Source organism: Phalacrocorax carbo, chromosome 3 (assembly GCF_963921805.1).
Source record: "Phalacrocorax carbo chromosome 3, bPhaCar2.1, whole genome shotgun sequence".
In the NCBI taxonomy this organism is placed as follows: Eukaryota; Metazoa; Chordata; class Aves; order Suliformes; family Phalacrocoracidae; genus Phalacrocorax; species Phalacrocorax carbo.
In genome coordinates, this window is record NC_087515.1 from 36,751,572 (window position 1) to 36,778,870 (window position 27,299).

General features: G+C 44.1%; 2 protein-coding genes across 4 annotated transcripts in view; both read right to left on the minus strand.

The window, feature by feature from the left end:
* Nucleotides 1–5,502: 5,502 nt before the first annotated feature.
* On the minus strand, nucleotides 5,503–20,094 carry APMAP (adipocyte plasma membrane associated protein). 3 transcript variants are annotated; one of them, XM_064446507.1, is made up of 9 exons: nucleotides 19,955–20,093; nucleotides 16,516–16,632; nucleotides 12,709–12,824; nucleotides 10,853–10,945; nucleotides 9,235–9,351; nucleotides 7,785–7,959; nucleotides 7,209–7,343; nucleotides 6,658–6,850; nucleotides 5,503–6,443 (listed from the first exon to the last, which is right to left on the minus strand). In XM_064446507.1, exons 1-9 carry the CDS (start codon nucleotides 20,044–20,046, stop codon nucleotides 6,234–6,236), a joined length of 1,248 nt encoding a protein of 415 aa, XP_064302577.1. In that variant the 5' UTR covers nucleotides 20,047–20,093; the 3' UTR covers nucleotides 5,503–6,233. The 3 variants fall into 3 exon arrangements, with proteins under 3 accessions (XP_064302577.1, XP_064302576.1, XP_064302578.1); XM_064446506.1 differs by having other exon boundaries at nucleotides 10,853–10,957; XM_064446508.1 differs by lacking the exon at nucleotides 10,853–10,945 and having other exon boundaries at nucleotides 19,955–20,094.
* A 2,476-nt stretch (nucleotides 20,095–22,570) lies between these two features.
* Nucleotides 22,571–27,299, minus strand: part of ACSS1 (acyl-CoA synthetase short chain family member 1) — a 38,518-nt gene continuing 33,789 nt past the window's right edge. The window contains exon 14 of the mRNA XM_064446505.1: nucleotides 22,571–27,088. Coding sequence (XP_064302575.1) covers nucleotides 26,921–27,088 — 168 coding nt within the window. The 3' untranslated portion in view covers nucleotides 22,571–26,920. The remainder of the gene's footprint in view (nucleotides 27,089–27,299) is intronic.

Genomic DNA, 27,299 nt, shown 5'->3' on the forward strand with positions numbered 1-27,299 from the left:
GCCCAGTATATAAAGGAGGGGGGGAAGGAGGGGGGGAAGGAGGGGGGGAAGGAGGGGGGGAAGGAGGGGGGGAAGGAGGGGGGGAAGGAGGGATATTTGGAGTGATGGCATTTGTCTTCCCAAGTAACTGTTAATTCTTGATGGAGCCCTGCTTTCCTGGAGACAGCTGAACACCTGCCTGCCCATGGAAAGGAGTGAATGAATTTCTTGTTTTGCTTAGCTTGCATGCGCAGCTTTTGCTTTACCTATTAAACTGTCTTTATCTCAACCCATGAGTTTTTTTGCTTTTACTCTTCTGATTCTCTCCCCTGCCCCAGCAGGGGGGAGCGAGCGAGCAGCTGTGTGGTGCTTGGTTGCTGACTGGAGCTAAACCGCAACACATTTATTCCAGGGTACAAAGGCAATTAGATAAAAAGAAATAGTTCTAGTAAAGATTTAGGGCATAAGGAGAGAAGGCAAAGTTGTTCCTGCCAGCCCTGGATGCTGGATAAAAAGGAACAATCCCAGCATAGACATTAAGAGCTTCTGGGACAACCAAAGCTGGTGCTTCAGAGGTATGGGTGCTACAAACAAGCTGAAGGAGCAGCTGCCTTCAGCTTCAGATCTCTCTCCAGTATGCTGGAAGCACTGGGCTTGGTGCATGACATACTTTCTTGGCTTATCTGCTTATGAAGATACTTAGCCTCAGCTGAACAAGAGTTCCCTAACAGTCTGCCACGTGGAGGGACTGGCTGCACACTAAGGGGACCTCCATCCACACAGTGCTACTCAAACCCAGCTAGCCTGCGTTTCACCAGAGCTTCACAGTGCCCAGTGATCCTCAGACGGAGATCTGCATTTGCTCAAAAACTTTGCTATGCGAATATTTCCTCTCACACTCCTACTTTTTAAATTGCCTAGGAAACAAACTGCCTGTAACCAAAATATAAAGCACTGGTGACTGATGGACTTAGCATTCTCTTCACATCAGCAGCTCCATGTTAAGGAACTGGAAGGCCTTTCTATACCAGTTGCACCCAATTTCACAACCTGACTGACTTCCAGGACCCACTGACAGCTCTGGGAGTCATGCATGCAGCTGCACAGAACCAAGACAAGGTTTAACTGGCAGCAGCTAGATAACAAGACGGCTTCTGGCTGGGAGGAAAAAAAAATGTGTGGCCAACTACAATCACTTACTGCTAAATTTTTCGGTCCCTACCTCAAGCAGAGCAGCAAAATGAGCTGCCCCATGTGCTTATTCGTTTACAGCACTTTGTTTTTTAAGTGAGCTAGATGAGAAGGTTCAAGTGTCAGCATCATCAGATCTCTGTTGTGATCACTTAGCAGACAGACCCTCCTGCTTAGGAGGTCATTATCTCATCTGCAAAGGTTACTGCCACAAAGCAGACCCAGATTTAAAGGAATCGAATTTATGCCAAGGTTTTGCAATCACTTTCATCAGATCTTTATGCTGAGATACTAACGTCGCATGTAAGTGTCAGGAGCATACATGAGTTGCCTTCCAGTAGCTCTACTACAGGAAAAGTTTGCTCCAGAGAAGGGACAGGGCAATTAGCTGTGGAATAGCATTTTAAATAGCTTCAGCAATACCTTCTTGATATTTGTGCCCTGCAGAAACATCTGTTCAGCCAACAAGGCAAAACAAAACATACCTTTAAAATGCACAGCTGTGGTGTACTCCAGCTCAGTTCCTTTTCTTTAGGCTGTTTTACTGCAGGGCTTTAGACTAAAGCAAAGATTTCCCCAAGCCCTTCAGGAGACCTGGCACTGTTCTCCAATTCCACATCCCAAAGGCTGTCCCAAAAGAAGTTTTGGTAAGGCACAAGGAAGCACCCTCAGGCTCTTCTGGGAGTTGTGCACAGAGGGTTTCCTCCTTTCTTAGGGAGCCACAGCCCCTTTCTCCTGCCACCAGAAAACAATCTTGCCCTGACAGGATCTTTGGATACTGCTGTAAATGCTCTTGCTTCTTTAGCGTGGGCAACGCCTCCACACTAGAGAAGAGCCAGCCTCAGAGGTGCAAAGGTGTCATGTTCCTGTACTGATACCATCAAGTGAAAAGACAAAGCTGTTTTTTTCCAAGCCTGACTTGTTCCAGCTTTCCCACTCCTCAAGGCAGATGTGTTCCACCCATCTGAAACCGTAACATGCCATTGACTCACACTTCTGTGGAAGCAGAACGAGCCGGTAAAAGCAGTCTTCACAGGAGCACCCAGAGGACTTTATGCCAGTTTGTTAGTTCCCAATTACTCTGGGAAGTTTGCATTTGAAGAACCATTAAAAGCATCTGAGCTTCTATAAAAACACTGTTCTTAAGCATCCCCTATGCTTAGTAATGAAAGAACTGTGTCAGTCAACCTGTTTCATCTGGGTTCTACAGCAGACCACCCCACTTCTGCATATAAAGGATGGACTGTCAGGATCCAGCACAGCACCAGGAATGGGAGCCAACACCATCTAAGCTCAGGAAAGGCACTTTTTCAGCCTCTGCAAACTTTGCATCTCTTTGGACTGGAAGCATGCAGATCCTGCATTCAGATACCTGTCATAAGGTCCTTAAACTGCATAGTGACACCTCTGCCTGGTAGTGTAGTTCCACCCTGCAGTGTTGCAGCCATCAAGACAGTAATTGGCCTCCTTTCAATTTTAGGGGCCATGGAGGCATCAGTAGTCTTGGGTGAGTCATCTCTCTCACCAGGAAGCGTCAAGCATACTGACTTTCCCTAGACCTTGGTGCCTCACATGCCACTATCCCACTCTGCTTCAGGCTGAGCTCTAACTTGCAGGGCCAAGCACAGCACTGAAAAACCTTGCAGACAAATTTCAGGACACAGGAGTCAGCCAGATCACCTCACTCTGAGAAAAAGACTGACCCATATTTATGTCCATAAAGCTCCAGCTAAAATGAAGCGTTAAGGTTCTTATGACAAATTAAATACCAATGACCTGGTTAAGCAGTCTGTCACAATGCAAGGTTTGTTGCTTAGAATTATATTAAGTTGTGCCACCTACCACAGTTTACACTGGGTGCTTTACGGACTTCAGTGGTCTTTTTTTTTTTTTTTTTTTTTTAAGGGAATGGCTGACTGACTGGACCTGTACCTGGTGAACTCTATTTGCGGAGGCTGGACTGACAGGCTTTATTCATTCTGAGAATTTAAATTGAGAAGAACTGCACACTCTGTCCAAAGGCTTAACCTTTAGACAAACTCATTTAGACTGACAGCTATTCAGCTACTTTCCAACAAAGCACCGTTAAGAACAATGAAAAATTTCTATTGCCCAGGACGGACGCAACAGGCAGGGCAAGACATCAGCCTTCACCATGACCAAGGTATCAGCTCAGCTTCCTCTGTGCTACAGCACTAGCCTTCACCACTGACTTGCCGGATTTTGTAGGCAAATTGCTCCCCATAGGAAGACTCCTCTGCAGGCAGCTCCAATATCTTCATGGTGCCCAGCCTCCTTTCCTGACAGTGGGACTTGGCCGAACAACTCTCCCTACTAGCCTAGGAGTAAGAGAAGAGCTCAGAAGGCAACAGCCCCACTGAATAAGGGTATTACCTATCTTCAGGTTAGGGGAAGCTGCTTCTGGGCTTCAGTTCTGCCATAATTAATCATTTCGAGTCTTCTTGCGCCTGCCCCCGAGATACTTACGCCTGGCCGCTATCTAACAGTTTGGACTGGTCCACTCAAAAGTCACACCAGACAAAGCCACACTCTGGTAGATACCACTCATATTTGGCATTTTCTTTTCCCCTTCCCCAAGAAAAGCAAGTTATTCACATGACCTCTGTGTCTGCTGTACTTGCTACAGAGCTCTGAGAGAACTAAAAAAGACTCAAGAACTTTCTGGTGGGAACACAGGATCATCAGTGTATTAAGCTAGTCTCCAGCAGTGGCCAGGAAAGAGTTAGAGGGTGGAAGAATAGGAAAAGGATCAGAACCAAAAAACTCCCCAGAGACAACTCTTCATACGTCTTATCCCTCTTGAGCATCAGCAGCACTACAACTTCCTGTCTTCCCCACTTCCTAATTCCAGAGACAGTGTCTTAAAAGGGAATTAGTCACACAAAAGCCACCAGATTTGGCATGCCAAAACAGCCACGGTCTACTTCACTACAAAAGACAGCACAAGTTATTCAGATAGATACTTTGGCAAATGAATCACTAGAGGTAACTATGCAACAACAAGCAAAGCTGTGCTTGCCCCAAGGCTACCAGAGCACCAGCAAGAAACAAGCCCCACAACAAATTTGCTTTTACAATGCCAATTTAAGATACCATCAGGTTCAACTTTCATATCCTACCAGAATGGGACAAATAGCTGCAAGGGCTGGCAGAGCAACGCTAACCAGCTACTCTTTAAACAGCCTGCCCTGTGCTGCATTTCCGAAGAAAGAGATGTTGCAAGCATGTCCCATTCTCAGCCTTTCTTCAGAGTTCCCACAGCAAGAAGTCTGTCCCCCGCCCCAGGCAGGTCATACCTCTTCAGCCTTTCAGACTTACCACAGTATCACTCCATCTCTGTCCACAAACTATTAAGGGCTCTTTAAGGGCTATATAGGGCTCAGCTGGACGAAAGGTCAGAGCCTGCAGCAACTCATCCACTAGGCTTCTTTTGCCTCTTACTGAGCTCCCTCCCAAACCCAGTAACCACCAGGTCAAGCAAAACGGCTAGCAGCCCCAGGCCTGTACACAAGTCAGCCTAATCCAGCAACCATCAGCTACTTGCTACTACAGGACTGCGGCAGCCTAGTAGTAACATAGAACAAGGTGACAGAAGCACTGACAGAAAATTGTCACTTTCATTTGCATATCCCCCATTAATAAAGACAAGCGCAGAAGGCCAGTGAAAGCAGATGACATTTTTAAGATCAGGTTTCCCTTCTCTGGTGCTTTTCATTATGTACCAAGAAAATCTTGATTATTTCCTTTTCAAAGGTGAGGAAATTGAGGAATAGCGGAAGTTTATGTTTGACTATCACCCAGTGGCAGAAAAAGAGAGAGCAGCGAAATCTTCAATCCCAGGGCACAAATCAATCCACTAAATCACACAGCTTTTGAAGTAACCCCTTTAGTTCTTCAAGATGCAAAATCTCTTATTTAAAATGTAACAGTACAGCCTTTCCATTGTAGTAGCTGACAGAAAAGCATTCTCTGGGTTTACCAAGCAGAGTATCTGTTAACAGGGGAAGTAAACCATTTCCTCTGGAGATGCCAGAAAGCACCCATGAGCTACCACCACATTCCAAGATTTTCCACTAAACCCTTCCTCATCCGCTATTACTAGATTTTACAGGGGCCCTTTCAATCCACATCCATCTTCAGACACCAACCTTCCCCAAAACCTTTACCAGTTCTCCATAAAAAGAATGCTGAAGAAGATTCCTGCAGCTGGCCCTCTTCCCTCCCATATTTCTCAGGATCAGCCACTTACATAATGAACAGGAGACTTACAGTGAACACAGAAGAAATACTACAAGTGACCCTTTTTAAACCTGCTGGAACTAGTCTTTAATTGCATAGAAAATGCAACTTTCATTCATCATCTGACTACAATGCTATAAGAAACACAGGAATCCACTGATAATGATAAAATTTGATTCATCATGTTGATTAATGGTTAATTGTAGTGTCTGATGTTGATTACACAGGCTGTATTGAAGAAACCCAAATGGTGTAACTAGATTTCTAGGCATGTTCTGGATGTTGCTGCCTCTACCACAGCACCATGGTATGATATTAGAACATGCACTGTAATCACTCCTAAACAGGAGGTTCTAAAATGAAAATAAACACATGCAAGACATCCTCTTCAATCCAAATTATACACAATTAAATTCCATACATCACACATCCTTCCAGCGTAAGAAGACATACGGTTGCATTAAAGGTGACAGATGATGTCTATCTAAGACGACTCCAAACAGGGCTGGACATGGAAAAGCAGTGGATTTTCTTTAAGGAGCACATAACTATAGGAAGATGCCCCACCATACTCCTCAGTTATTAATAATTATGCATGTAACTTCATAGCAAGGGCAGTCAAACCACGGAAGAAGACAGGTACAGCAAGCTGTACATTGTCCTATGGCAACAGTATGGCGCTACTTCATGTTAACAGGCTGTCTTCCACTTCTTGTCCTTGGTCACGCACCACCTCAACCACATGCTTCCTTTGAACTTCTGGAGTATTAATAGGGCAGTGGCACTTCCTCATGGATGGACAGTTAAACATGCTGAAGATTAAGTCTGCAAATAAACGGAGACCGGAAGGAGCCCAGGTAAAGATATCCATTGTGCTCATGTGCTTCACTAACGTAAGCTACCGTTACCCCATTGGGATCATGAAAGCTTCTTCTGTAGGATCCTGTCTCACTAAGTTCAACAATAAGGCTATATTTGGGCACCAACTTCGTCACGGTTTCCTGACTCAGCAACTAAAAGAAAAGAAAAAAAGAAAATTAACAACAGAATATTTTGCTCTCCACAATTAGATCTCAGACACTTATACAGTCAAAACCATTCCATAGTCCTTGGAAAAAGCAGCGAAGAACATAAGCACACATTTAAAGATCTGCCTATGAAGAGGAAGGAAGAGGAAAAACATTTCTCACTTCCATTCCTATACTAAAGGTGATAATTTTTTTTTACCTTAAATATCATCCTTTTAATCCATGGTTTTTCAGACAAGAAATCCAACAAAGAAAATCCAGGATTAGGCCGGACAGCTGACATAGCTACCCAATATCCTCCAGAGCTGCTTAATCTGATATTATCTGGAAGACCAGGCATATTCTCAACAAACATATCTGCTCCACCCTTCATCAGCCCAGACACATAATACCTGAAAGTTACAATAGTAGGATTAGGACATCTTAACTCAAGCAGTCTAAGTAATAAATAAAAGTCCCAAAAGTAATTCACTTTAAAAAACCCTAATCTTTTTTTCCTTATTTTGGTATGGGGAAGTACAGCACAGCCACGTCAGCTTACTCTGTTATGCTCAAGGAGCCACTGACGGAAAGACTATGCAGTCCAGATATTTACAGTGAAAGAAAAAATTAAGCATTGAGGAAGGTCACCTTCTTTGCCATTGATATCTAAACACGAATAGAGTGTAGGGTTTCTTTTGTCATTCAACTCAGTTATTGAAACAATCTCTAAACAGAGAGAGGTAATAATTTCAGCAAAGTCATACCCACCTCCTGATTCTAGCCATGGTTGTCTCCTGCACCAGAACAAAGTCTTCTGCAGGAGAGAGCTGGACACCATTGGGAAACCTCAACCCCTTCATTAAGACTTTCACTTCTTTTGTTACTGTGTCATATTCAAGCAGGCTAAAAAGAAAGCATCATATTATGGTTTTGAGTGAAGACAAATATTTATTCACCTTGGTTTCATCCTCCAGGCATTCAATCTTCTCTTACATGCATTTCACCTAAGTTAAAAAGGCAGAACAGCCAGGAAGCATTTTTGGCTTTTTATGAACACAGAAGAAATACTAAGCCACTTGAAACTGGCAGCATTCATGAAGGGTTTAGGCTGAACTTAATGCTAACACCTTCCTTTTTAAAATAGACGTTCCATGCAAGTCTTCTTGAAGGAAAAAGAATAATCTAATTTATTTTGCTGCATGTCTCATTAGCAACATCCACACATCCTCTCACCCTCTCCTGGGCAGTGCAGTGTTTGCACAGTGGTTTATAAAGAGAAAAAACTTGAAGACCAAGGAAGCTGAGCTTACAATAAGTTAAATGGCTTGGGGAAGAGATACTTGCCGCCCATCATCTGTGCCTTCCATTAGCAAGAGTAAGTAGTCTCGTCTTTGCCATTTGCTACTGGACTCAGTGAAATAGATTTTCCTCCCATCCCGGGTCACTGTAAGATCATTCAGAAATGACAACTTCTGACCTTCAATTAGTGCTTTGTTTGACACAAGCATTTTTGTATCACCTGGTTACAAAAAGAAGAAAAAAAAAACCGAAAAGACACAGAAGACAAGTTTTTGTATGTCCTGCCATGGAAATTAGTTAAGTACTAACATGAAATTAGCAGGCACTTCACATTTTTTCCATTCCTGCCTCTGTTAAGTAATAAGGTTATGGGTTGTAATGTAACAACTCAAGACCGAACATAAATGACCAGGAGAAAAAAAACCAGAAGAGTAGATGATGTTCCATATTGATAAGTGCCAGACTTTTCATGTTTCTGAAGCTCATATAAAACCAAGTGCAAACTCAGGTCCCAGCCTTGTAGAAAGATGCAGGCAAACCAGTCACCAGTCCCTCTTTCCCCATAAATCTGTAGGAACAGAAAGTAATACTTTCTAAACATTAAAACATCAGCAGGTTCACTAACATGCTCTGCTGCAGTCAGCTCTGCCACGTATTACCAGGCAAATTATTAAGGTCAAATATCTAAAATGAATCAAAATCTATTGAAGTAATCTTTGGCACAGGGTTTGGGTTGGTTTGTTTGCTTGTTTTTGTCATGACTGAGCTAATATGGCAGCTGTCTGCCATCAAAAGGGGAGACCTTGATCAAAACCTCCCAGATCCACACAGTCTGAGCCCTATGGTTACACCTCACCTAGCAGTTGGCTAGCCTCCTTCTCCCCACCTGAAGCCAGTCTGGAAGTATAAACTGTGAGAAAATCAACCCCACACAAAAGCAACTATCGCCTTCTGAGAGCACAGCTGCTAAAGCTGAGATCGGGCTCAGAGACACATAAAAAAGGGCACGATGCAGAAGTGCCTTTCCCAGCAGGGACAAGCCACTTGGTCTTCAGCCACAACAAAATACATTTCTCTTCACTTTCTACAGATTGGGGTTACAAGGAAGTTAAGAGCTCTTCACTACCATACAGCGAGATCAAGGCAGAAACAGAAGTACAGCAAACATGACAAAAAGTTTATGTAACAGCAATATTTTTCCCCCATAATGAAAACAGAACCAATTACACAGAGCTTTATTCATGGATCCTGAGGTACCAATTTTGACAACCAAAAGCAGAAGATAAGACACTGTTAATTCTGATCCAGACAGACAGATATAGAGAGGAAGTGATTGCTACAAGAAAATAAATATCACACAGCATATTTCATCCAGACAGCTCCAAACCCACTTTACAAAGAAGGCAAGCATCGTTTTGCCTCCAGTGTCTGGCAAAACTGCAAATGAAGCCCAGATTTGTCAGTGGAAGATAAGTTTTGAGCAGAAAAGTCATACCTGTACCAGGATTAACTTCATAGAGTCCATAATAAGCATCTGCCACAAAAAGGGTGTTATTTGGCCCCACTCTGATGCCAAGTGGTCTTCCACATGTTGGCTCATCTTCAGGAGTTCCTTAGGAAACAATTTTTAAATGTTTTTCCCAATAGAAATAAATACAAGGCATTCAGGCTACCTACATAGGTCAAACTGTAACTTAATGAAACTCTATGGCCAGCACCACACACATCCATTAAAGAAATGATTCTTACTTTCCTAGGTGTGAGTGAAACAGATATCCCCATGTTTTCACCAGTCTAGAGAGAATCTCATAATTTGCCAGGCTAGTAGATAGCTAAGAGCTGCCCCGAGTAGGGCTGAATGTAAGAAAATTGGATTTAATTAAACACTTCTCAGAAAGAATCAGTTTTACTACAGGTTTCTTTTTCTTTTCTAAAAAAAAAAAAAAAAATTACATGCACATATTGGAACTTTCTTTTTCTGGAAAGCTCCAACACTGTCATGAAAGAGCTGGTTTCTCAAGACACAGACACTGAAGACTTCTAAGTGAGGAAGAAGGGGAATACTGCAAATCTGAAAGATTTCTACTTGAGTCCTGAAGAACTAAGAACTTCAGAATATCTGCAGTTTGAAAGATGAGTAAAAGAAACTTCTGGAGAAGGTAGTCAGCTACAGCCTTTCCACTTCCCTCCCCAACTCAGGCAGTACTGAGATGGCCAATGTTAAACTTCCCCATTGAATTGGTTCTGTTAATAAACAAGCTACTACCAGTTTTTCTCACTCAGTTCCAGAAATCTCATTAAATGAATCAAATAAGTGGTTCAGAAAGAGGTGTGGAATTCAACAAGACATAACTGCAATTCAGTGGTGAGAAGACAGAAATATCATGACCAATGGAAGATCTCTGCTAAAGCAGGTGCAGCCACCACAACCCCCTGCTGTACTTACAAACAGAGGAAGGGGAATTAGTACATGACATGCAAGGCAAAATTTTGTAGATGGGGAAGGTGATATTTATTTTCAAAAACCTCTAAATAAGTTGATCTTTTCAACTCACACATTATCTCAGAGTTCATTCACTCACACTTGTTTAGGAGTCCTCAGTTTTTTATGGCCCTTCACCTCAATCTTGCCAACTTCAGCTTCCATAAATATTAGGCCAGGTTGCTGCCCATTTTTTTCTTGTTTAGGATACATGCTTTTTCTAGATGGACTAACAGGAAAAGGAATGTTTGTGATGCACTTCAACCTCATCTTCATCCTGGTGTTAAGATACAGGATCTTCTACTGACAAGTCACCCATGATCAGCATTACAAGACTGCAGGCCTTGTAGTTATGACATAAAAAACCCGCATTCCTAAATTTTACTGCTGGGAACAGTGTTCTTTGTTATCAAGAGCACCCATTCCCATCCATTTGGCCCTTTGTTCTGCTCTTCCTTCCAGGGCTTATATACATATTCCACTCGTACAAATATATTAATATTTCTGTTAAAAAATGCTACAGAGGAACATATGCACTTGCATGAGCAATCCAGACAGAATACCAGTTTAATGAACACAAGCCCTGACCCAGACATTTTCGGGTACATTATGTTCAGGAGCTGTCACTCACCACAAGGACCGTGGCCAATTCTAGCTATTGTTTGTATTTCCCCATCTTCAATTTTGATAATCTTCCCATCAGCTGTCCCAGTAAATAGCACATCTGCAAAAACAACTGGTGTGATTAGATTGATCACAAAACTGTAGTGGTGAACATCCTTCTACATGATCCTTCTACTAGCATGAAGTAGAGTTGATGTTTAAGTTACAATGAAGTAACAGCCTTCTTCAGACATAACAAAAGAATAAAGAGGGAAGGGGAAAGATGAAGGCAAATAAAAAGTATTTGGTTAGATTTCTTCCAACTCAAAAGGAAGAGGAAGGATTTAAGCCTTAGGAGTTATGAATATGGGATACAAAGCTTTTCACCTGTAAGTGGTCCAAATCCTTGGTTAAAGGTGGACATAACTTAATGGCTAGTCACTGGATTGATCCCTCTGAACAAATTTCTATATCATAAAAGGTGATCAGGCCCTGCATCCATCTTGCCGCTCTTCAGTGAGAGACTGACTAGATAAACCTTCTCATTCTGATACAGTCCGCATGGGCTGCCAGACACCTGCCAACGCTCATATTGTATCTGTTCTGGAGAAGACTTCCAAAAACTATAGCAATTGAACAACCACCCAAACCAAAACCTTTGCCAAATTACTGTATGCATGCTAAGCCATGTGATAGCATAAGACAGATTCACTGAACACAAACAACACACAAACTCTTCCACACAACCAAATTAAATGAAAGACCATTGGATTAGTAGAGCCCATTGCTTGGACTTTTCCATCTCCAGTTCAACTGAAGATTTAAGTTTGCTAATTACACTTTTAAAAGGGAATAAGAATACTTCAACATTTATTCATACAAAACTTATTCCCAATCAGGTTGATTATTTCACCCATAGGTCAGTTGTCCCTTGCAGGAAGGTTTCCTTAAAGAGTTTCCAATGAGACTGACGGAACTAGGTAACAGAAAAGAGCCAGTGGCTTCAGGTAATCACTTTAGCACATTGTTAACAGAGATGGGCAGAATAAGCATAGTCTGAGGAAGGAACTTAGAGTAGTTTCTTGCTGGGTAAAATAATTTTTAATAATATTTTATTAGTTTATTAGAAGATATAGCAGAAGGAAAATAAGTTATATGGCTACTGAGCACCTCTTGTACTGAAGGATGTTTCAGTAAGGGCCTTGCTTGCAACTCCCACACCCTTTCCTTTTCACACTGAAACAGTCAAGAACTCATATGTCAGGAGTAGTTTCTAGCTTTAACCCCCTTCAGGAGGCACAGGAAACAACCCCTGCACAAAGCTGGTTTCCTACTAAGTGGGTGTCCTGCTATTACAAGCCTAGTCACCTCATTAAGAGGTTTGTGGTTTGGGGAGAACGCATTGTGTGGTAAGAGAGAGATATAGGATGGCACCTGTAATGCATGTAACAGCACTAAAATGTAAACATATAAGCAAAAATTAACATCACAAATCTCAGCTCCTCAGAGTCAATGAGCATTAAGAGAGCAGGTAGTACCTTGTAAATACTAATTCCCAGTTAAGAGTTAGACAAATTAAAAATGGGACCACTTCCTCCAAACATAAGTCTCCCCTGAGTACATTGCTGACTTTCAATCCTGGAAGACAGGGATTTTTAATCTGGCAACAAAACTTAATTTATACTGGGGAAAGAGGAGAAAAACAGTATATAGCCGCCAGGTTTTGCTGCATAACACATTTTTTTATTAAAAAAAAATAAATACCTGGATATTCAAAATAACTTCCAGAGTTTGTTATCTAAGAACTATATGGCTGAACAAACCCTTATCAATACAGCAACATTCAAAGACCCTTCTTTAAAAACATATACTGTCAGTGCTTACCCCCAATATTGACAATGGACTCTGGTCCGACCAGCTGATTTTCCCATAACCGCTCAGCTTTGCGTAACTTGATATTGGGCTCTAGCGCACCTGTCAGGAGTGGAGGTTCCTTCAAACTGCAAAACAGAACACAGCCTTATGGTCCTTTGTACAAATCTGCAAACGCTGTTTATTGACGTATTGGATCATTGTTTTTCTAGTTCACCAACTCCTGCAAACCTGTCCTATGCTTTACATACAGCATATTTCAAAAAAGAAAACACAGCCGACAAGCTGAAAAACTGACTCTTGTTCATCAAGGACCATAATTTTCTGGTTCTGATGATAAGAAAAGTTGCATTTATGTATTCCTAAGACGTATCTGGAAATCTATACAGCTTCAAGTCCAACAACACGTTTCCAATTCATCTATCTTACACAAAGGCAAAGCATTTCTGCATTGCCACAACAGAAAAGAATAACTGCTTTCTTACTCAGCTGAATGAGTCGTTTGTACCAGAATTTTTCCTAAGCAGATATATGCAAATACCTAAGCAAAAAGATTTTTCAATTTAAAAGCCTGGCATTTTACAGAATCACAGAATGGCAGGGGTTGGAAGGGACCTCTGGAGATCATCTTGTCCAACCCCCCTGCTTGAGCAGGCACACCCAGAGCAGGGGGCACAGGAACGTGTCCAGGTGGGTTTTGAATGTCTCCAGGGAAGGAGACTCCACAGCCTCCCTGGGCAGCCTGTTCCACTGCTCTGTCACCCTCACAGGAAAGAAGTTTTTTCTCATGCTTAGCTGGAACTTCCTGTGTTCCAACTTGTTCCCATTGCCCCTTGCCCTGTCGTTGGGCACCACTGAAAAGAGGCCAGTCCCATCCTCTTGACACCTACCCTTTAGATATTTATAGGTATTGATAAGATCCCACCTCAGTCTTCTCTTCTCCAGGCTGAACAAACCCAAATCTCTCAGCCTTTCCTCATAAGAGAGATGCTCCAGTCCCCTGATCATCTTGGTAGCTCTCGCTCTGCTGGACTTGCTCAAGCAGTTCCCTGTCCTTCTTAATCTGGGTGGACCGAAACTGGACGCCGTAATCCAAATATGGTCTCACTAGAGCAGAGTAGAGGGGGAGGATAACCTCCGACAACCTGCTGGCCACACTCCTTTTTATGCACCCAGGATACCATTGGCCTTATTGGCCACAAGGGCACGGTGCTGGTTCATGGTCAACTTGCTGTCCTCCAACACTCCAATACAGCGAGATCTGACACTGTATTGCATTTTCACGGGGCAGGGGGGATTCATTACTAATTAGCATACAGCTAGGGAAAAAAGTGTGCTGGTAGATTGAGCACTACAGCACACATGCTTTCATACCATATTGAAACACAGATTCTTGTTCATGACTTGAATGCATTCCCACAGAGAAAGACCAACCCAGAGGATTAAGTTGCACATAAACTTAAAGGGTATTGAACTGAACGTCAAAATGACAAAATAAGATCCAGTCTTGCAAGCCCTTATTCACTTAAATAGCCAGGTTCAAGCCAACTGGAGTTCTAACCATTTACAGAAACGTGGAGGAGGGAAGCAGTAAGATGCCTACACAGCTTCAACTTAAATACCAGGCCCCAAAGCACTGTGCTTCAAAACCAGCCTTAACTGTGCTGACAAACATGTTTCAGCTTCTTAGGTTCTTAAAAACCACACACATAAGCCACCTCAGTCTCAATGAGTTAAGGATTTCAAGTTATTACTGAAAGCTGCATACATGCCCAGGGTGGTAAGCCTATTAGGTGTTCATTCACATGAATATGCTAAAGCTCCCTAGGCCAGGTTTTGAAATAATTTTTCAAAATTTTTTTTTTTAAATAACTCCTTATATGGCCATAAGCAAACACCTTCCACCTGTAGAATCTTAAAAAAATGAGGTTTGACTCCAAAACTTGCCCAGTTTCACAGGATCCAGAACCTATTTGTCATCAACCACATTGCAACTCTGCTACTCATATGGTGAAAATCATTACAATTTCTAGAGCTTCAGTGACTGGGGGGAAAATGTCAACTGAAATTGCAAACTATAAAAGGTATGAAAATTGACAAAAACAGGTTCAGAACACAAATAATTCAAAAGGAGAGAAAAATACATACTTTTATCTGTCTGCTAACAGGCAGCAAACTTTTCTTTAAGTATGTATTACTGCAGTAGCAAAGCCAACTGAATTACTAGCTCCTGTCCACAGAAGATTTACAGCAGACATGTCTTCACAGTGCTAAAATAAATTTGTTTTCTGTCCCTTCTTCCAAGCATTAGAGAGTTTCAGATGAGGATAACAGGCTTCAGATAAGGAATTAATTTGCTGGGAGCTTTGGACAGTTGTGTTTGCAAGCAGAAAATCCTCCCTGGGATCACTGTTATCCAAGACAGGCTCACAGGGAAAGAACTTGAAATAAACCAGAGTTGCAGGAATTTGACATGGTGTTTCACAGATCACACCTGGCTTTTTCACCCCCCCTCTTATTCCTCATCATTTCCAGTGGCTTACAGGGATAATATCACTATTAGCAAATGCAATTTCTACATGTTCTTTTACTGAAGGGATTGAATCAGGCAGCACCTACCTCCTTGGGCTTTTTCAAAACATTTCATAAACATCACACAGAATCATCCTATCTATTGTACAACTGGAACCACTTCTGGCAATGAAGCTAAGAAGCTAATTAAGAACATATAGCAATATAAGCCAGTGATTTGGGCAGGACGAATAGTCTTGCAAAAGGGATTTTAAGTAAGAAATGTAAGCATGCAGAATACTGTTACACTGGACTAGAATTAGACCAGGACTATATAATAGGAAAAGCATTACAGACATATTCTGTTGGCTTTCAGAATTACTGTTCAGTTGCAATGTACTTCAGGGAACTGGGTTTTATTAAACCCAACCACAGCAGAAAGCATTTCATTATGCTTTGCAATGAGGCAGCTTATGTCTAATAGCCCATTGGCAAGACTTGTAAGTACTACCCTACCACATTGTTTCTTTCGCCTCTAGAGATATTTACAGTATTGTTCCTTTTTGTTAATGAATTATCAAGTTGATCATAAATATTTAGCAGACTGAGCATTTTCACTTACTTCAAAATGCCAGGAGCACTAAACAGCATGACTCCACCCTATGCTACCAGTCAGTGTGTTTCGCGCACTTCTCCCAACACAGGTCACGTCTTCTCAAACTACACATTTGATGCAGACCTCGATTCAGTTGTTTATAAATTCAGACAGGGCAGAAGTCACCTAGCTGCATAGCTTTCTGAGATCTGTATTTAAATATAACATCCCCATATGGTTCCACTTGTACAAAGCACCAAATCAACCCAGTCAGGTTATTCATTTCAATTTCCATCCTCAGATAAACAGTCTCTCTTTGACAGAACTATAATAGCAGAGGTACAGCTTGGTCCTTAGTGAAAATGCAGTTCTTGTTTCACAGAAGGCAAGAGTGCACCTAAGTAATCACAAGCTCCACTGACAGCTTGGACAGCAGAAAGTCACTTTCTAGATTAATGATCAAAGAAAGTAATTCAGCTTCTTCAATGATCAGTAGTGACACACAACTGCACAAGACGGCTCAGAAACAGACTGAGTATGCAAAGTAAGCTGTGGGAATGGATAATCACTCCCCAGTTTCTTAATCCAGTTAGAACCACTTTACACGGTTGACTCTTGTTTGCTAAAAAAATCCCCCCAAAAAACAACACAACACATACTAGAAGTTATGCTTCAATAATGTTTCTTTCAAAAAAAAAAAAGCAACAATTTACCTTATAGGCTGAGGGTCTATAGGACAATCCAGTAGAACAGTTACTCCAAGCAGGGGCACAGTTAGAGATGCAGCCAAAGTCAAGAAGGTAACACGGAACACCTTGCTGCTGTAAGTACTGCCAAAACCAGACAGGAAATAGGATTAACATGTTAAGCTGTTTTAAGATACAATAGTCTTTAAAAATTCTTTCACGGTCTATTTTCTTCACAAAAGGAACCAGAAATACTTTTGCCCAACCACCATCCTGAATGACCTTTAAGGTCCATTTTGAACCCTTTAGGATAATAGAAAGGGATATTTATCCAGTCTCAGCATACTAGCATCATTTGAGGCAAAGTACTTTCATGTACAGATTTCATGCATGCTACAGGTTACAGCTGACAAAAAAAAAAAACACCAAAAAACACAACAAGAAAAAACACAAACAAACAACCAACAAAAAACCCACAAGAAATGGAGGGAAGGTGATGTTGTTTCATTGGGGTTTCTTTAACTTGATCTTCAGTTTTGGCAATGGTTTTCATCCCAGCACAAATTCTGTATGAAAAGTTCAACTAAAACAACAAACGTTAGAGGGAGTTAAATAAAAGCTTGTGTAACTTCGTGAACATTGGTTTGAAACTCAAGCCAAAGCACAACCAAGAGACATGTACTTGCAGTACTGGTATCAGCATCAAGGTAACCTCTGGGATTATCAGCTGGAACAGCAAGTACAAAACTAGGCATGGATTTGCTCACCGCTTGCATGCACAATGTACAGAAGTCAGAATATTCATAATCCATCACAGCTCTTTCCTGATGGTACAACTGCTCCCAGCCCCTCTCTTCTGGCAACAGGTGTAGACGGTTAGGATGCAGGCCTGCCCCAGTTTCCCCAGCTCTGCACAGTACCCAACAGGCCATCACAAGCCACTGTGCAAATCACCAGGCTGTGCCAAGGTGACTGCTACAACAACGCTGACAGCCTGCCACAAGAGCTGCTGCTGCTGCTAGCTCAAAGTCAGTTCAGCCCACTCCAAGAAGCGTTAGCATTGCTGCTGTTGGTCATCAAACTTTCCCCAGCTCCCCCCAGGCACTCACCACCTCAGCCTAACTCCTTTCCACCAGCATGCCCAATTACTCCTGCTCTCAGATATAGTGAAAAATAAATTTTGTCGCTTGCACTCAAGAGCACAGCATTCCCATCATGAACTTCAGCAGTGTTACAGCACTAAGCTTGTCTCCATCTGAGCTGGACCAGGCTGTGAAAATGCTTCAGAACAAGCTTTCTCATCTGCACTTACACCTCTTCATACTTTCCAAGAGCCAGACTGCCCTTGTAATTAATTATAAGAACTCAGCACTTCCTGCTCTAACAGTAGATGTCTCGAGGAAGCAACAACCTCCCAATCTGTTTCCCCTTGGATTTGGAATTGAGAGTAGGTGGTAGAGATACAAGGCAATCCCCAAGTTCACACAAAGACAAAGACTTCAGCTGTCAGCCTTCTCCTTCCACTGTCCTTCAGAAGATGAAGGCTCAATACTTTAAGATTAAAAGTACTATCAGCAGACACCCAAGCATCTTTGTGACATCCGAGAACAGCTCACACAAAAGGAAGCAGCTAAAGATGGATGGGAACGCATCTGCCAAAGCCAACTTAATTAAAGCTCCTGAAAGCATGATTTAAGTAAAGGTCATATTTCTGATCCTCATTCAAACTTGCAAGGAACTGCCAATGAAGGAAAAAGGCAGGAATATTGAGGTGACAAACTCACACTTCAAGCCTGCAAACTGCAAGAACTACTTTAGACACTGCTGAAACCACAAGAATTTAAATAAAACCCCAAAACTTTTAAAAAAAAAAATTAAAACATCAGCTGCTCAGCATCCTTATAAAAATAAACAAATAAAACTCATCCAATATAGAATACCAACAACTGTAAGTTACTGACTGGTTACTGGAAAGAACCACTGAAGTAATGGTTCAGGTTCACCAACACTGATAAGCAAAACAGAAATCCTTAGCTAATTGTGTCTCTCATAACTAATCCTACATGGACACCAGCCACAAATCTCAGTAATTCAACTTACCAGGACTCCAGCTGTAATAACAACAATTTAGTTGCCACTAAGAACTAAAAAGAGAAGCCATTGCACAAACTCTTGAAGACAGACAGTGGGCTGGCAAGACGATACTGTAGGCCACCATAGCCAGGAGTCGAGGCTGCCTCATCCTCTTGGCAAAAGAGCTGTTGGGTGGCCAGAGGGAAAAGTAACTGCAATCAAGAGTTTCTGCCATGGCTCCCAGCCAGAAAAAGGGCAGACTCCAGAATTTCTTCAACTGGTTTCATGCAGGACAGCCTCATGAAAACAGGACCTGTGGATACTCTGGATCGTTGCTGGAGCCCTAGAAATTAAACTCATTTGAGCAAAGTTACCAAGAGCGGCTGAAGCCAGGAAGAGCAGCCTCTCAAGCTGAGAGATGCCGATGCTCTCCTTCAAAAACAGGGGCTACGCATGCAAGCCACCATATACAGTCTTTCATTCTGATGACCCTGAAGGGCAGAGATAAGAATCTGCAAGGTACTCAAACTGGAAGAGACACAACAGATGGTGAACCGAAGTATTATAAGTGATCAACTACTTCATTCAGCGGAAGGCAAAGCAAACACCACCACTTTCTTATTGCAGCTATTGCCTTTAGTTACACTGAAGCCAATTTTTTATAAAATTCCTAAACAGAAAATTGTAAATGGAACCTTCTTTAACTTAGCCACAAACAAATGGACTGTTTATAAGGTTATTGTATCTCAGACACGTATAGACTAGTCTTTGAACCGAGGATTACTCTGTAAACTATTGCCAAATATAAGCAGACTAACCAGAGTTATACAGGACTTAATCACGCTCACAATAAATCTGCGCAAGCTGCAATGGGATAATTGTTATTTCTTGACCAGCAAAAGTGCTCAAACAGACCCATTTTAAAAAATAGCCACGAATTTAACCTTTTTTTTTTTGGTTAAGAACTCTTCCTGCAGTTTGGCAGAAGCAGGTGTGCAGGCCCTGCCCAAAACCCTCCTCCCTCCGTCAGCCACCTCCAGCAGAAGCAGGAGCACTGGGGAGAGAAGCACCCGCTGCGGAGCCGGGTCAGGTCAGGCCGAACGGAGCCTCTCCGCGCCCAGCACATTTCCCGCAGGCCGGGCCTAATCACCGCCTTACAGCCCCGGGTCAGGCCGGGCCCCCCAGCCCGCCCACCGCGAACCCTCCGCCTGGGCTCCCCGGCCAGACCCAGCCCTTTCCCCGAGTCCGGCCGAGCACCACCACGCACCGGCCGGACCCGGGCCCTCAGCTTCCCCTGTCACGTCCCGGCCCTCCTCTCCCCTCAGCCTAGGCCTGCCCCGCCCCCACGGTCACGGAAGGCCCCCCTCCCCCGTGGGGCCGAGGAGGTCCCCACCTGCCCTCCTTGGCCTCCTGCGCCGGGCTGTCCTCGGTGATGACCTGCGAACGGACGGACCGGCGCTGCCGCAGACCCTCCGCCTCATTCATGCTGCCGGTACCAGTGCCACCGGCGCTCCCGCCGCCCGCCCCGCCCTCTCACACACCCCCGCGGCCCCGCCCCCACCCTCGTCAGGCGGCAGTCGTCCCCGCGCCGCGGCGGGCCAGAGTAGGCGGCCGTTCCTGTACGTTCGCCGCTGCTGGGTCCGGCCCCGCCGGCGGGCAGGGCGGAATAACAGCTACCCTGCCGCCACGGGGATCTCAGCGAGCTCCACCGCTGCCTCCCGGGCGGCCGGGGACCTCTGTGGGCAGGGCCGGGGCTGCAGGCGTCCCTCCCCCGGGCGCGGCGAGCCCGAGTCCCAGCGCCCGCAAGATGGCGCCAGGAAACCGCGAGGGGGGAACGGAGGGAGGGAGGGGGTAATGGTCTCCTGTGGGACGGCGGGGAGGCAGAGGGCCACCGGGGGACTCTGGGGCGCGGAGGGCTAATCCCTCCCCGGCTCCGGGAGCCAGTGACGGGGGTTGGAGCTGGCAGAGCTGCCTGTCCCCCTCAACGACTTTGGTACCCAGGGTATGGCTTAATCCAGATGCAAGGGGTGACACCTGCTCCCCTGTCTTTGTCAGCGTACAGGCTCCCAGAACATCACCTTTTGCTCCTGTCTTGGCCTTTTGGGTAACACAACGTGCTGAGATTTCTTCCTGGCTTCTTTGCCTTGCTCAGGGGCAGCGGCATTACAGGAAGGACACTGGGTGCCAGGGCCAAGATCAGACCAAAAAATAGCATTTAGCAAGTGCAGCTCAATAGGCAAGGGCTGGAACAAAGAATTCCGAAGGAATGGGAAAGGCTGTTTGGCATCATGTAACAAAACGTGTGGGTTTTCCACAGGGAGGAGCTGTGGCCAGTAAAGGGAGGTGGGGGGTAGGCCTTTTTTCTGTTTGGGTTGAATTCAGGCAACAGGCCCAGCAGCTGCAAGAGAGCTTAGCAGCACTGTTCCCTAAAGTCACCCGCTTTCCTGAACAACCATCTCACCCCAGGGCCTTTTGAGTAGTATTCCACAAATTCTCCCAGCTCTGCTGTGAGGCTGCTGTCATTCCTGGGGGTGTAGAGGGCTGAGGCACAGAAGACTAAAACAGCATCCCCAAGGTCCAACAGGTAGAAAACAACACTTAATTGAGTCTTCTGCAGTGCCGGATGAGCACTAAAAAATGCTAGGTTTCCACCCTCCCGGCTTCAACACACCCAAAAGCCAAAGTGAGCTTTGTCACTGCAGACACAGGGAGTCCAGGCAGATACATACCAGCTACAGAAGAATAGAAGCAAGACTGGAAAAGCTGCTGTGGCAGATCATTCATTACCAATGGTTGTAGGCTGGTAATTTTGCATAGCCATTTCCACCCCAAAAGGCAGTTACATCCCCAAATCCTTCTACCCAGGACAAAGCAGGGCTAGGCTCACTGCCATGAAAAACACACTGCACCTCTAGACTCAGCCAGCAGACAAGTCCCTGTCCAGAATTGTCTGTTTTCAAGCTGAAAAAGAATCATCTGTTCCTCCTCAGTTTAAAAACAGAAACTTGCTGCTGAAATAAGTTTCTGTGACTTTAACTGGCCACAGAGACAGCCCCTGAATATAACTGTGCTAGGCTGGAAAAGCATCTCCATTTTACCAATAAATTCTCTGTAAATAAATCAGGGAAGCTGCAGTAGCAAAACACAAAGTGAGGAGATGGGCACCTGCCGTTCTCTCTAGCCCTTTCCGTGACTTGTCAGAGACACTTGCCAGAAGGTTGCCAGAGTGAAAGTGGCTTTGGAACCTTTCCAGAAGCAGCTGCTGGAGTGGCTAATGAGGGTATTTGCTGTCCACCCCTGCATTACAACTATAGTGTCATCCACGTGGTATGTAAAGGGTGAAACATAATCTTCCTCACTTCTTAATAGCCAAGGCACCCTGCAGAGAATGTGTTCCTGACACTTACAAACGATCCATGGCACCCGGAAACAAATTTCTTCTCATCTGCTTGGCTCTAGGACTTTTCTTCTCATCTGCTTGGCTCTAGGATGGCTACACACCCACTTTCTACACAATGCTCTCTCATGTTCCCCACACACATCCCATTTTTACTCCTTTTCTACTTGTGCACGCTATGCACAACACGAGTAGCTGAACCGTCCATATCAACTAATGGTAAGTAATTGTTCCCACTAATTGTTCTGTTTGCATCACACAGGGAAAATGAGTGTAGAGCTGTGGGACCTTGTGATTTACAGGAGACATGCAGCTTACTGACATACAAATGCTAGTTCTTCAACTTTTTGAGTTGTTTTTCTGCGGCAGTTTTCTAGCAGCAACTCATTTCCTATGAGCTACTCCTTATAGAGAAAAGCAGCAAAGCAAATCAGCAATTTGGGCCACAGGATGACTCATCCTGATCTCAAACTCCTTTGCCCTTCTTTGTCCTATACAGGCAAACTAAAGTAATCAGGACAGGCAGAAGCTAAGTCCAAAGAACTGAAAAAGTCTGGGACCCTTTAGGGGACAGAGGGCCAGACAACTATAAAGCAAAGCCAACCCATCACACATAGAAATGTATTTTCTTTAATGAAAATATGAATGCAGAGATCATTGAAGAAGCTGGTTTCAGTCAAGGACAATAAATGTGTCTAAAGCATGATTACAAGAAAACAAAATGACATTAAAGGCTTAACATTAGACTTTACACACACACCTCATCTCTAGAAAAACAGACTTTCCCTTCCTAAAATTAAGAAAATCATGGCCTGTGTCTCCAGTGGGGCAAAAGGGACCATGACCAGGTCTCACTGGCAAAACCAAGTGGGGAAAAAAAGCAAGCACGTTTGCCCTTTGCAACAAATTGCAGCAGGTAAAAGTACTCTGGATCTTTTTTAATGAAGCTGTAAAGGCAATCTGGCAAATTACCCACATGTTACTCAAGGACACACAAACATTTAGAATTCAACAGTTCCACTTTTCTAAATGAAGCAATAACCCCCAAGTTTGCCCCATGACCCCACTGTAAAGTATTCCATATATCATTACCACTTTCACTACTTAGTGAAGATCAGCTCTTAAGACTGCAGGGCCACGGTTTTTCACAAGCAACCTCCTTCCCAGCGTCTCAGGAACTGAGGACATGAGTGCCAGTTCTGCAGGCTGAGCCCCTCCCTGAACCACAGGCTGGGTGGGGGGGTAAGAATGCTGCATGCGAGGCAGTGCAGAAAGCTCTGTCGCCACGCACCAGTGTGGTTGTTCGTGGTGTCCAGGGAATAACGAAAATGGAAAACGCAGCTCATCACTGAAGATGCAACTACTTGCAGTTAGCAGAGATCATGGGGAAAAAGAAGAAAGGGGGACTTCTCTGGCTGGAAAATGTCATGTTTGGCAAAGCTTTCTATGAGTAGCCTACCCAGTGAAGCACAGTATTCTTTTTGTAAGAAGCATCAGTTCCAAGCCCTGCCGAGCTGTTTCTACCAGCCTCAGGATGCTATTAGATGAACTGTGCATGGGATATTAGCTCCAAGAGCTGATGCTGGTACACCAGGAGAGGTGGGGGCTGAGGCTGCCCAGCAGGAGCTGTGCCCACTGCAGAACTCCATGTGGGCAGCACAACAGCACCACGTGATCTCTTTGAATATCCTGAGGGGGCCTCTGAGCAAATGGACATACCAAGGACCACAGCTCAGCTGTGGAAACGTGCAAGGAAGAAGCAGAGTGGCTATCATGGTACTGGATGGCAGGCATGTAGCACTCTGTCTTGCACATGCTGGTGACACGATTTTAGCAAAGGTGCTTGTAAGGCTTCAGAAGTTCACAGTGTGAGGCTTGTTTGTAACTAGTCTGTCCACATCATAGCTGGCATGGCTGTGAATTTTTTGGGGTGCTGCAGCTACCTGGTCATTCTGTAACCTCCCTGGCAGCTGTGGTCCCTAAGCCCATGCAGGTTGAGACAACAGGGATGCAGGTGAGGGAGTGTGCCTATCTCCCATTTTCCCTGAGAAGAGTATGACGAAGGTCTCAATGCACAAAAGCACACTGCTCCTCACATAGCTAGTCTTCGTGAGACAGTTCAGATTAATTGGACCATGTGTCTGTGACCACTGGGTCACACCTTAGCATGGAAATTTCAGGTCAACAGGACAAGGAAATTCTATATCCCTAATATAGGAAATGCTTTCTTGACTAAAGGGAAAGTGTGTAATACTGTTCAAGTAATTTTTCTTCCTCCACGGTGTATTTCAGACTGCGTGGAGACAAGTAGTTTGAACAAGGGAGTCTACTTTTTCTGTCAAAAGCATTAACTCCTGGCTGCTTCCCACCTGAAAATCAGTTAAGGAAAGGTTGTTGGGTTTGGGGGGGGGGGCTTGGTTTATTTTTTGGGGTTTTTGTTTGTTTGTTTGGGGTTTTTTTTGCAATGGCATCAGAGGATATATGTAGTGGCTGTCTCCTAAAATACTAATATCCTGTCAACTCTATCAAACCTTCCCACAAAGTCCACAGGGTGTCTACTTACCTTAAGTAAAAATGGATTGCAGTCTGATATTCCCCACTGTATTACCCAGTCCCTAGAGAGGTTTAAAATAAATTTTAATAAAACAAACAAACTAAAAAAAAAAACCAAAAAACCAGCAAATCAAGCTAGTGTCCTCAGAGGAACTCTGGGATCTAAGACAACATGCCTGTCTTTTGAGAACACACCATACTGCAAGCAGCCTGCTTCCCCATTTGGTACCAGAATCTCTGCTGGCCAAAAAACTCACCACTCCTCTCCCAGTCCTGCAGGATCATCTAGCCATTTCCTCCCTGCCTTTCCTGCCTCCAGTTAGGTGCACAGACTGTCTTTCTAGTACATATTCCTACTGGAAAAGCCAGTGCTGCTCCAGTTAAATTCAGCAATAAGTAACCCCTGTAAAACTACGGCAAAAAAAATGGCAATTCTGCCAGTTACTCAGGGGCTTGGTGGGCCAAAGCACACAGCTCCATGAAACTAAGCAGACTGTCATCTGAGAAAGCCAGATGCAGAACTGCAAGGTTTGGTGGAATGACCCCAGCCACAGCACTGGAACGCTGGTTAGCAGTCACTTGGCTTAGGCAGGTTAAGATGAAGCAGCTATGCCTGAGCCCTTGTGGTACATGCTCCCAGAAGCAGCACTGACCATGCTACACTGGCGTATACCTTGAGCTTTTGCACCAAGGGAAAGGGGAGGGAGTCCCCTACTGTGCCTTCCTGGCATGCTCGTGGCCCATCCAACCACTCTGAACCCCGCAGCCAGCTTCAAGCAAATTTAGCAGTGGCAGAAGTCTCAAAGGCATTCGACACCTACAGGCTTTTCCATGACCTTCAGTGGCACAGTACAGGACAGGAGATCTACTAGCAAATTCTTCTGAACAGCCCAAATATAAAGAGTCCTTCAATCAAAATGTGTTCATCATAAAACGAGTCCAGAAATAAAACACTGAATGTATTAGCTGCAATTTTGAAAGCAGATGAAAGACAAAGGCTATTGTTCCCTGCTATTCTGAGGTTGCTGGTCTGGAATGCTAGCATCATTTTCCAGAAGGCATCTAAGAGGCACTTCCTTCTTCTTGGCGAATTAAGCAATTTGCAGTTACCCACTTGTCATTTAACTCTTTGGAAAATCAGCACGGCAGCATGCGGAAGGGGCAGATGTGGTAGGGCCCAACTTGAAACGATAAGCATTAAGTCATAACTTCTGACAGGAGAACCAACCTACCTCCAGGTAGGTGCCTGTCTTTGTTGGAGCAAACAAGATTAGAGGCCATTTGGGAGTGGGCTAAAATAACCATTCCTTGGCCAGAAATCACACAGCCCAGCAAGTCACAATGAACCCTCCAGCACATCTCTCAGCTTCAAACCTCTCTTGAGCACTTCAGGATTTTGTTTCCCAATGCTCTGCCAACAGATGGCAAGCAAACATCATCCCTTTCGTAGTGACTTCAAGAAACAAAGGCACCTACACAAATCACCAACTGGCAACAAAGATCTACCAGTTGTAGACCACCACTCCTACTATGCAGAAGTGAACCACCATGGACAACACTGATCAGCTGTCATCACCAATGAGGAAGAGGACAGTTACTTTAAAAACCCTGTTGGTAATCTCAGTTTCTCAAGGCAGAATAAAAACACATGGGACCAGACCCCTCCTATGCAACTGGCAATGCATTGAGGACATGTAGGGAGCCCAGCAGCAGGCTTTGCGGCTCAGTTGTGCATGTGGAAGTGCTTAGTGCTGGGTTGCCTGGGTGGGACATGAAGGGTGACAGGCTCACCATCTCTGGCAACTCCCAGGACATATAGTGGTAGGAACAAATCCTTATGAGGAAAGTTGAAGGGTAATGACTGGGTAAACACAAGAAAGAATTATCAGACTAGCAATGTCCTTCTTATTTCCCTAATAATACATGTGAATCATCTACAAGAATACCCAGCATTGCTGAAAAGGCACCACAGTTGCAGTGAAATACAGCTACTTGAACTTGGACATCCAAGCTGAACAAAAAATTTACGAAGTGTATACCAGGGTTTCTTTCAAAACAGCAAAAGTATTGTATAAAAACATTTCCCTGTACAGAAGCATTAAAATGAAAAACATTAACATCTGCATCTTGCTTCAGCTAGTATTAAACTTCATCATAGCTGATGACATTTCAAACCACCAATGGCTGCTCTACATCAGCCCTAAAAGCAATGAAAGGGAGCTCACTGACTGTGCAAAACTGCAGATTGCTCCTAGCTCTGTGCATCTCAAAATATGTTGTGGAGTGGAAAATCTTGTTTCCCTACAGGGGAAACAGAGTTTTTAAACAAAACACCAAGAGAGAACTATGTCATTTGCCTGCTTATTTGAGACCTTCTGCAGTTCCAGAGAATGGTTCCAGAGCTGCCCGCTATGAGGAAGTCTTCTTGTATTTCTGGTAAGCATCCAGTATCTCCTTGACGACACTTGGATCATCAAGCGTGGTGACGTCTCCCATGTTTGATTGTTCAGTGACTACTTTCCTCAGCAGCCTTCTCATGATCTTCCCAGATCGGGTTTTAGGAAGACGTTTCACCACCTGCAAAGAAAGGAAAGGCACACCCATATTTGAACCTGTCCTGCTGGGAACCACAAGGAAAATTGGCTGAACTGTCCTAAGCCCAGCACACTGTCTCATGGCCACAGCTGCTCTGAGGCTCCTGGGAAATACTAAACCATTGAGCACATTGGTTTACACCCAAGGAAAGGAGTGTCACTAGCATCAATTCCTTGTGCTATAAATCTTATTC